At 40.5% G+C, this 11,654-nt stretch overlaps 1 protein-coding gene across 1 annotated transcript; it reads left to right on the forward strand.

Moving 5' to 3' along the window:
- Positions 1-4,290: 4,290 nt before the first annotated feature.
- LOC130957334 (uncharacterized) lies at positions 4,291-4,689 on the forward strand. Its single transcript, XM_057884203.1, has one exon. The coding sequence runs from the start codon at positions 4,291-4,293 to the stop codon at positions 4,687-4,689; it is 399 nt and encodes a 132-aa protein (XP_057740186.1).
- The last annotated feature ends 6,965 nt before the right edge of the window (positions 4,690-11,654 follow it).

Consider the following 11,654-nt stretch of genomic DNA (forward strand, 5'->3'; position numbering starts at 1 on the left):
GGCCACTCAAAAGTTGTTACAGATGTATCTTCTAGTAAGGAGACTACTGCTCTAACTCAGAGTATATGTGAAATGACCAACTTACTGAAGCAGATGCAGTTGAGTCAACAATAAGCTCAGCAAGCTCAGCCTTCTCCACTATAGCAAAGCCAATAGCTGGTTCCACAAAGAGTGTGCGGGATCTGTGCTGATTATAGTCATTATACTGATGAATGTCCGCAGCTCTAACAGGAAGACAACACTGTGGCAGCCACTCATAACTTCTATGACCGCCCCAATCAAAGATACAATCAAGGTGGCGGCTACAACCATGGATGGCAGGACAATTCCAACCAAGGTTGGAGAGATAATTCTAACCAGGGTTGGAGGGACAATCATAACAGAGGAGGCAGAGCTAACAATGGAAACCAGAGGTGGAATAATAATAACAACATCAGACAGCAAAATTAGAATCAGGCCTACATATCACCTCATCTAAGGCAGCCTCAAGTATCTCAGCAGACCCCTCAGATCACTTATCCCTCTTCATCTTCTAATGATGAGTTATTACAATCTATTGATCAGAGACAGCAGGCCATGGAAAACAACCTTACTTATACTCTAAATAGTTTGAACTCTACCTTGCAAGCTCTTGTCTCACAGATTGAATCACTAAATAACTCCAACAACCAGCCTTTGAGCTCCAGTAGAATCCCCTCTCAACCATTACCCAACCCCAAGGGTGGCATCAATGCCATTACCTTGAATTCTGGAACCACACTACAAAGGAGGAATCCTGAGGAGCCAAGCCTGCTAGAACACGCCCCAGCTGAGGACATGGTTGAGGTAGAGGATGTTGAAGAAGAAGATGAAGCACAAGGCATGGTTGAAGTAGAAGCAACCCAACCAAGGAACGTAGAACCCCAGCAAACTAAAGCTGTAAGAGACGCCACTCCTATCCCATTTCCACGCCTTGCTAAGAAAGCCAGAAAGCAGATGGAAGTTGATCCCAAAATGGTAGAAATCTTCTAAAAGGTTAAGGTAACTGTTCCCCTTTTTGATGTTATTCAACAAGTACCTAAATTCGCAAAGTTTCTAAAAGAATTGTGCATACATAAAGATAAAATTAATGAATTAGAAACTATTCTTTTAGGTAGTTCTATATCTGCTTTAATGGGAAATATACCTGAAAAATGTAATGATCGAGGCCCATGTATGGTTAACTGTACCATTGGAGGTGTGATATTTTCTGACTGTATGTGTGATTTAGGAGCGTGTGTGAGTATTATGCCCTTGTCTATATATAATGCTTTAAGGCTCCCTCCCTTAAAAAGGTCGGCAGCTCGTTTTGTGTTAGCAGATAAAAGCATTATTACAGTGGTTGGAATTGCTGAAGATGTGTTAGTGAGCATTAAGGGGCTCACGTTTCCCATTGACTTCTATATCTTGGAGTTGCCCCAAAATGACTCAAGAAAGCCTTCATCAATCCTGCTTGGAAGACCGTTTTTGAAGACTTCAAAGTTCAAGTTGGATGCCTTTTTGGGAACCTATTCTTTTGAAGTAGATGGCAGAACAGTGAGCTTCAATCTGGATGAAGCTATGAAGCATCCCCCAGAAGATCACTCCATATTCCAATGTGACATCATTGATGAAATTATAGCTGCAACTCACCAGGAAGAAATGGAAGAGAGTCACATGGAGCACGATCCAAGTGTGGGGACACCCTCTGAACGTACTGAAGACTCGTTACCATTTTCACCAGCCCTAGATGATACAGAGCCATGCCATGAGCAGAAAATGGAATTAAAGCCCCTTCCTCCACACCTCAAGTATGCTTACCTTGAGGACAAGCAGAAGTTTCCAGTTATCATTGTGAGAGAGCTCACTTCCCAACAAGAAGAATAACTGCTTAGTGTATTGAGGACGCATAAGAAAGTAATTGGATGGAGCTTGGCGGACATCGTAGGCATCAACCCTCAAGTTTGTGAACATAGAATATTCTTAGAAGAAGGAGCAAAGCCTGTACGTCAACCTCAGAGAAGATTGAATCCAACCATCTTAGAAGTTGTCAAGAAGAAAGTAACCAGACTACTTGAAGCAGATATTATTTACCCCATTTCAGATAGCGAATGGGTCAGCCCAGTGCAAGTGGTGCCCAAGAAGTCTGGAGTTACAACAATAAGAAATGAGCAGGGAGAACTTTTGACAACCAGAGTGCAGAACTCATGGAGAGTCTGCATTGACTACAGGCGTCTCAACCAAGCCACTCGCAAGGATCATTACCCCTTGCCATTCATTGATCAGATGCTTGATCGCTTGTCAGGTAGATCTCATTACTGCTTTTTAGATAGTTATACAGGTTATTTCCAAATCCATATAGCTCCTGAAGATCAGGAAAAGACTACTTTTACATGTCCTTTTGGGACTTATGCTTATAAGAGACTGCCCTTTGGCTTATGCAATGCACCAGCTACTTTCCAAAGGTGTATGATGAGTCTTTTCTCCGATCTCATTGAGACCTGGATGGAAGTTTTTATGGATGACTTTAGCGTATATGGTGATTCATTCAGCCTTTGCTTGGATAATTTATCTAGAGTATTGGACAGGTGTGTTAGTTCAAACCTTGTTTTAAAATTTGAAAAGTGTCATTTTATGGTGAAACAAGGAATTATTCTAGGACATGTTATTTCTGATACTGGTATCTCTGTAGACCCCGCAAAGGTGGATGTTATTTCTAGTTTACCTTACCCCTCCTCTGTGAGGAAAGTCCATTCGTTCCATGGCCATGCAGGTTTTTACAGGAGATTCATTAAGGACTTCATTAAGGTAGCACTACCCTTATCTAGACTACTGCAAAAAGATATTGAGTTCAAGTTCAATGAGGATTGCAAACAAGTGTTTGATAAGCTGAAGACCGCCCTAACTCAAGCTCCGATTGTGAGGGGACTAGACTGGAGTCAACCATTTGAAATTATGTGTGATGCCTCCAATCATGCAGTAGGAGCAGCACTAGCTCAGCATGAAGGTAACGATCCTTTTGTAATTGCTTATGCATCTAAGACTTTAGATGCTGCTCAATCTAATAACACTACTACTGAAAAAGAGCTTCTAGCTATTGTTTTTGCTCTGGATAAATTCCGAGCCTATTTACTTGGTGCTAAGGTAGTAGTGTACTCAGACCATGCAGCTCTAAAATATTTATTAGCTAAAAAGGAATCTAAACCAAGGCTAATACATTGGATGCTACTGCTACAAGAATTTGATTTGGAAATTAAAGATAGGAGTGGTAACCAAAATTTAGTGGCAGACCACATGAGTCACCTTGAGCACATTAAAGATGACTCCATTCCTATCAATGATACTTTCCCATTTAATAGCTTACAGGCAGTATCTGATGTAGTTCCTTGGTATGCACCTGTAGCTAATTATCTAGTTAGCCACACTTTTCCTCCCGATTTTACTAAGCATCAGAGAGACAAGCTGAAAAGCGAGTCCAAATATTATATATGGGATGATCCATATCTATGGAGGTGTGGTGCTGACTAGGTAATTAGATGGTGTGTGCCTCAATCAGAATTTCAGTCCATTTTAGAGGCCTGCCACTCATCTGAGAGTGGAGGACATTTTGGCCCTCAATGAACAGCTAGAATAGTTTTAGACTGTGGATTCTGGTGACCTACCCTTTTTAAAGATGCTACTGACCTTTGTAAATCTTGTTCTTCTTGCCAAAGATTTGGTAATATATCCAAGAGGGATGAAATGCCTCAACAAATTATGCTTTTCTGTGAAATTTTTTATGTTTGGGGCATTGACTTCATGGGTCAATTTCCAAATTCTAAAGGTCACATTTATATACTGTTAGCTGTAGATTATGTTTCTAAATGGGTGGAAGCAATTCCGACCTATACTGATGATGCTAACATTGTTGTTTCCTTTGTTAGAAACCATATTATTTGTCGCTTTGGATCACCACGAGCAATCATGAGCGATCAAGGCACTCACTTTTGTAACAGGAGACTAATAGGATTACTGAAGAAGCATGGGATAATTCATAAATTATCAACAGCCTATCACCCCCAAACTAATGGGCAAGCTGAGGTGTCTAACAGAGAGATAAAGCGCATACTGCAAAAGATAGTCAAGCCTCATAGAAAGGACTGGAGCACCAGGTTCCAAGATGCGCTTTGGGCATATCGGACAGCATACAAGACACCAATCGGGATGAGTCCTTTCCGCTTAGTTTATGGAAAGGCCTGTCATCTCCTAGTTGAGTTAGAACACAAAGCCTTCTGGGCAGTAAAGGAATGCAACATGGACTTTGAGAAAGCCAGAGCTGAACGGAAGTTACAACTGCAAGAATTAGAGAATATTCGCCTAGAAGCTTATGTAAACTCCAGGCTGTATAAAGAGAAGGTGAAAGCTGTGCATGATAAGAACATCAAGAGAAGAGAGTTCCAACCCGGGGACTTAGTCCTCCTTTACAACTCCAAAATGCGGCTCATGCCAGGCAAGCTGAGATCCAGATGGGACGGTTCCTATCGAGTAGAGAAGGCGGAGCCATATGGAGTCTTTCACTTGAGCCATCATTCAAGCTCTGAACTTATAAAGGTCAATGGACATCGCTTGAAGTTATTTCATGGCGAAAAGATGGCGAAAAACATGGAGCTAGAGATCTTCCTCTTGGAAGATCCACCCACAGCAGAAGACTAAGCTAGTGGAGCGTCCAACTTAAGGACGTTAAAGCAAAGTGTTGGGTGGGAGATAACCCACCAGGATATGATCGTTGTTTTTCCCTCTCCTTAACTTCCTTTTTCAATAACTCTTCTCAGTACTAGTGCCTATAGTTCGCATCTGCATTTGTATATTGCATAAAAAAACACATGCGACGCGACAGCGTCGTCGACGCATCCGCGTCCTATATGCGTTGGGAAGACAATAAGATTGAACAGAGAGTCAAGCGAAAGCGTGGCTGGAGGCGTGCCTTTGGCACAAATTGATCCACGCGACCGCGTACCCGATGCGTCGGCGTCATGTGGGAAAAATGTCTCCCACGCGACCGCATCAACCACGCGAATGTGTGCCCTGAAAATCGATGTAAGAAAGGGTGTTTGGCATAATGTTAGGCTGGAACGGGGCTAAACTCATGCTAGACGCACAAGCCCTACCATGCGTACGTGTGCCCCACGCGTATGCGTGCCCCACGAGCCTGCGTCATTTTCAAAGTTTGGCCATTCACGCGATCGCGTCCACCACGCGATCGCGTCACCCTGCAATTTGGCAACAATGAGTTTTGAACAGAGAGTTGTACGAACGCAAGGCTGCCCTCGCACTACTAGCACAAACCATGTCATGCGTCCGCATGACCGATGCGTCTGCGTGACCGACGCGTCCGTGTCAACTCATATAAGTGCTATTCGCACGAACGCGGGACCCACGCATCCGCGTCGCTTGCGCCGCACAACTTATCTAGATCAGCCAAAATATCTTATCTTTTTCTTCCCCAAATCCTTATTTCTTTCCCCCCTTTCTTCCTTCTTCCTTCTTTCTCACTTTCTACTCCCTTTTTCTCACCACCATCATCAAGGTCTTTTCTTTTCTTCTTCCCTCTTTACTTTTCTATTCTTATTCTTATTTTCATGTTTTCTTCTTTTTTTTCTTCCTTTCATTATCTATGTTTTCTTTTTCTTTTTTCTTTTTATACTTTTTTTTATTGGTGTTGGAAATTTATTTGGGTCATTATTTCTTATATTTTGCTTGTGGATTGTTAAGGAATTGTTTAACAATTATATATTACTTTTTATAGGGTGGTTGCATGCTCAATTTAATACTTTCAATACCTTATTTACCATGCATGCTATGTGTTTGTGAAAACGCCCGTATGGCATTGTGCACTATTTTTAGATTTCTTTTAATCTACTATTCTAAATGCTTGCTTTTCACAAAACCCTTTTTATATTTCATTAATTAAATATAATTGTTATTACAAACATATTGTTAGTTTGACAGACTTGGTAATCTAACTTGGACATTGAATGCTTGATCTATGCTACTCATGCCTTTGCCGGCATGCCAATAAACACCTTGCATTTAACTGTCATCATATGCACTTGCTATATTTCCATTGATGACTTTTCACATGTAGTCATGACCATGTGTTAACGACATTCTTCTTTACTATGAATTGATTACCACCTTTCCCATTCTCTTCCTTGCTGTAACCCTTGAAGTTTTAACGTCCTTACTCTTTCCCTCTCAGGATGGCCACCAAGAAAGGAAAGGAGAAAGCTACTCCCAAACCACCACCAAGGAGAGGCACAAAAAGAGCATTAGCGGTAGAGCCATCTTCAACTGTAGTTAAGCCCTCAACAAAAAGAACTAAGAGGATTATAAAGGTCGAGGAAAAAGAGAAAGCTTTCCCAACAAAGGACACTGCGCGGTTTCCTAACCGCTACTGTGAGCAGATGTTCCCCATCCTGGCAGAGAGGAATTACAACAACGAACACCTTCTTATCCTCTCGCCCCGTATTGCTGAATTTGTTGAGCCACAAATTGAACAAAGGAACTGGGGATTCCTACAGAGACAGCTACGGCAGGTTAATCTCTCATGGGTAGTTGAATTCTACTCCAATTTCCACATGCCGACCCTGCAGTCTGTCTATGTCCGTCAGAGGCAAGTCCCCATTACAGAAGAGGCCATTCAACGAGCTCTAGATCTTCCCCCTGCTCCAGAAGGACTGGACGCATTCCAAGAAGCCGCACTCAAGTGCCAGACGTACCAATTTGACTGGGATGCTGTTCTCAGAGTTATCGCACAACCTGGCAGCAGATGGATTTATGGATACCATCGTTCCCGACCTAAGGGAATATCGGCTTTCGCACTTACCTCGGAGGCTCGCGTATAGGCACAGATTATGTCCCATTACATCTTTCTGAGCACTCATGAGTCCTCCTTTACTACAGACATGGCCGTTTTACTATGGTGCATCCTTATAGACCAGCCTCTAAACCTACCAAGACACATCTGGAATGCCATGGGACACATACAAATTGTGGGCAACTCACCTTTTCCTGCCTTGGTCTCAAATCTTATCTCAGTAGCCGGAGTCTCCTATAGAACTGGGGACACCAAAGCCATGCTTCCACAGGATGATCAGTACGTCCCTAACGAGAAATATCTTAGGCAACCAACAGCCACTACCAGCCAGTCCACAGAACAAGCTGCAGACATTTCTCCTTCAACACCACAAGCACCTTCAACAAGTCAGCTACTCCATCAAATACTGGAGAGGTTGGACCGGCAAGACCAAAAAGTGAAGCTACGAGAGCGACGCAACCAGCGCCGATTCAAATACCTCAAAGAGCTACTCACATGCAACCACCGACCTGACAAAGACCCAAACACTTCGGACTCCACTTCCTTTAACAGCACAGGGAGTCATGACGGTCCCGACTGTGGAGATACTACTACCAGCCCACCTTTGTTCCTGACAGATGGCACCGAGGACGGTGCAAAGCCTTAAGTGTGGGGAGGTCGGTCAGTACCTGACTTTCGGTGATAATTTCTCTTCCCTAACATCAATAAAGTAGGACATTTAGTCAGTTTTTTTCTTTAGGATAGATTGTTAAGAAATAGGATTATTTGTATGCATGTTCTACTTGATTGAAAAGATAATAAGTTTCTTCTAAGACCCAAATTTTTTGTTTTTTTACTAATTTAAATCAAAACCCTTATGTTAGATTTGTTTGAAGTTGTAATTGGAACATGGTTTTTGAGCTAAAGAATACACAACCTGTGAGACTTTGAGCCTAAATACATGGTTACATTATTTAACCATAACTATTTTATTCTTGTGTGTTTACTTCTCTATGATTTTAATTTGAATTTTGATTTATCCTATATGTTCAATATTAATGTGTCATATGTATGCATATGATTGAGGCCATTGTTTGTTTAGCTCACTTATCCCAAATTAGCCTACCCTTTAAATTACCTTTGTTAGCCACTTTGAGCCATTTTAATCCCACTTATTCTACATTTTACCACATTACTAGCCTTAAGCAGAAAAACAATTAAATATCCCAATTGAATCTTTGGTTAGCTTAAGATAGAAATTGTGTGTTAATTGAGTATGGGAAGATTGTGGGAACAAAGGTTAATAACGGAATGTGTCATGATAAAATAATGGGAATTTGGGTACCTACTCATGTGAAACTATAAAAGAAAATTAAAAATCTATGTGCATTGATACGTGATAAACCACTATTTTATGGTTTATCTTGTGCTCAATTGAGTGGTTATTATCAAGCCTTTGCCCACTTATTCATATGATTTGCATGGTTTTACATTCTCCTTCCCGATTTTGTGCTATGATTGAAAACATGCTTCTTTGGCTTTTATTTCCTTTTATTTAATCCTCTCTTATTACCATTAGATGCCTTGATATGTGTGTTAAGTGATTTCAGGAATTACAGGGCAGGAATGGCTTAGAGGATGGAAAGGAAGCATACAAAAATGGAATGAAAGCATAAAACGGAGTTTGTGAAGAAACTGGCAGCGACGCGACCGCATGGACGACGCGGCCGCATGCCAAGCGCGAAGAAGCAGCGACACGGCCGTATGACTGACGCGACCGCGTACCTAAAGAAGAACACCTATGACGCGGCCGCATGACTGACGCGACCATGTGACAAGGAAAACTCCAATTGACGCGACCGCGTGACCCACGCGGATGCGTGACAGAGGCCACACACCAAAAATTGCAGAAAATGCTCATAGCGAATTCTGAAGCCCTTTTTGGCCCAAATCCAAGTCCAGAAGGCATAGACCAGAGGTTATGAAGTGAGGGAATGCATCCATTCAAGGGAGAGTCTCGAATTTTAGTCACTTTCCATGATTTAGGTTTAGTTGGAGAGAGGTTCTCTCCTCTCTCTTTAGGATTATGATTTAGATTTAGGATTTTATTTGCTTTAAGGATTATCTTTTTATCAGGTTTAATATTCCTTTTTCATTACCTGCTTTCTCAATCTAGTTTATGAATTCTTCTATGTTACAGATTACTCTTTCGAATTAATGTTATTTGAGGTATTTCAGTTTATTGTTGCTTTTATTTATGTTACTGTTGCTTCCCATCTGAAGGCATTTTTATTCCAGTAGATTTACTTTTCTGCTTTTTGGTCTTGGTTAAGAAATCAGTAACTCATGAGTTATCAAACTCAAACATGCTTGATAATTGTTATCTTTGCTAATTGAATTGTTCTTCAATAATCCCAATCTTTTCTCCGGAAATAAATAGGATCCGAAGATCAGACTAATTAATCCCTTGACCTTCTTTTGCCTTAGTAACGGTTAACAAAGTGGAATTAAGATTCAATTTTCATCATCATTGATAAGGATAACTAAGTCTGGACTTCCAATTTCTAATACCTTGCCAAAAGTCTATTTTACAGTTATTTATTTATTTTAATTGCCATTTAATTTACTCATCATTAAATTACTTGTTCCTCATTCTCGAAACCCCAAATTTACAATCTCCATAACCAATAATAAGAACATACTTCCTTGCAGTTCCTTGAGAAGACGACCCGAGATTTGAATACTCGGTTATCAATTTATTTAGGGGTTTGTTACTTGTGACAACCCAAAAGTTTGCACGAAGGGATTTTTGTTGGTTTAGAATCTATATCTACAACGCGACTATTTTTATAAAATTCTTTACTAGCAAAAATCCTAACGTCAAAATGGCGCCGTTGCTGGGGAATTGCAAACGTATGCCTTATTATTGGTTATTGTAAATATTTTTCAAAAAAAAATATATTTTCTTTTACTTGTTTATTTGTTTTCTCTATTCCCTCTTATTTCTGATATCTATTATGAATTCTCACCCCTCTCGCTTTGAGTTTGGTTCTAATTTTGTTGCAAGGAATGGAAGCTATAACAGGACTATGCATCAAGGTCTAAGCAATCAAAGATGGATGGAGCCACAAGGATCCTTTTGCGTCTGTCACTACGCCCAAAACTCGCGAGTTTAAAGCTCGTCACAGTCATCCTTTCCCAGATCCTACTCAGAATACCACAGACAAGGTTTAGACTTTTCGGATCTCAGGAATGGCCGCCAATAATTCTAGCTTATACCACGAAGACTCCGATCTTTCGGAATGGAGGATAAGAGATACACGCTCAATCTTAAGTAGAATGGAAAGTGGTTGTCAGTCACGCGTTCATAGGTGAGAATGATGATGAGTGTCACGGATCATCACATTCATCAGGTTGAAGTGCGAGTGAGTATCATAGAACAAGAATAAGCATGAATTGAATAGAAGAACAATAGTAATTCCATTAATACTCGAGGAACAGCAGAGCTCCACACCTTAATCTATGGTGTGTAGAAACTCCACCGTTGAAAATACATAAGTGATGAAGGTAGGCATGGCCGTGAGGCCAGCCCCCAATGTCTAAGGAAAACGTTCCAAAGATATCTAAGATTCCAAGATGAAAATACAATAGTAAGAGGTCCTATTTATAATGAAACTAGCTACTAGGGTTTACAGAAATAGGTAAATGATGTAGAAATCCACTTCCGGGCCCACTTGATGTATGCTTGGGCTGAGCATTGAGCTTCACACGTGTAGAGACTTCTTTTGGAGTTAAACGCCAGCTTTGGTGCCAGTTTGGGCGTTTAACTCCAACTTTTATGCCAGCTCTGGCGTTTTGACTTCAGAATAGGGCAGAAAAGGGGCGTTTGAATGCCAGTTTGCGTCGTCAAAACTCGGGCAAAGTATGGACTATTATATATGGCTGGAAAGCCCTGGATGTCTAATTTCCAACGCAATTGAGAGAACGCCATTTCGAGTTCTATAGCTCCAGAAAATCTACTTCGAGTGCAGGGAGGTCAGAATCCAACAGCATCTGCAGTCCTTTGTCAGCCTCTGAATAAGATTTTTGCTCAGATCCCTCAATTTCAACCAAAAAATACCTAAAATCCCAGAAAAACACACAAACTCATAGTAAAGTCCAGAAATGTGAATTTTGCATAAAAACTAATAAAAATATCCCAAAAAGTAGCTAGATCCTACTAAAAACTACCTAAAAACAATGCCAAAAGCGTATAAATTATCCGCTCATCAATTACCCTATACACTAGAGAGATTAGAGTGCACACACACCATCAGTGAGGGTTCAATGCTTGATTCCATGTCCCCTGCTTTCACGAGCTGTCTTCTTACAAATCTACCTGCTTTTACTGTATGATTTAAACTAGTGGAATCTGCTCTATGTTCTGTCTTAGAGAACTCATTTATTTTTAATCAGATAGACAAAATCATATAGTTACATTCATATATATAGGTTGCATTACATTGCATTGCATGAGTCTTACATGTCCCTATTCATTCATATTTATCTCCTTCAACTAAGCATGAGGACATGCTAATGTTTAAGTGTGGGGAGGTTGATAAACCATTATTTTATGATTTATATTGTGTTTAATTGATTGGTTTTATCAAATCTTCACCCACTTATTCATATGATTTTCATGTATTTATGATTCCTTCCTAAAATTGTTCTATGAATGAAAACATGCTTCCTAAAGATCTTTTAATTGTATATTTTTATTCTCCTTTATACTATTCGATGCCGTGATCTGTGTGTTAAGTGTTTCAGGCTTCATAGGATAGGA

This window comes from Arachis stenosperma, chromosome 10 (genome assembly GCF_014773155.1).
Source record: "Arachis stenosperma cultivar V10309 chromosome 10, arast.V10309.gnm1.PFL2, whole genome shotgun sequence".
NCBI lineage: Eukaryota > Viridiplantae > Streptophyta > Magnoliopsida > Fabales > Fabaceae > Arachis > Arachis stenosperma.

Excerpts from the sequence above, each read along its gene's own strand:
- LOC130957334 (XM_057884203.1), top strand. The coding sequence starts at position 4,291 with ATGGACTTTGAGAAAGCCAGAGCTGAACGGAAGTTACAACTGCAAGAA.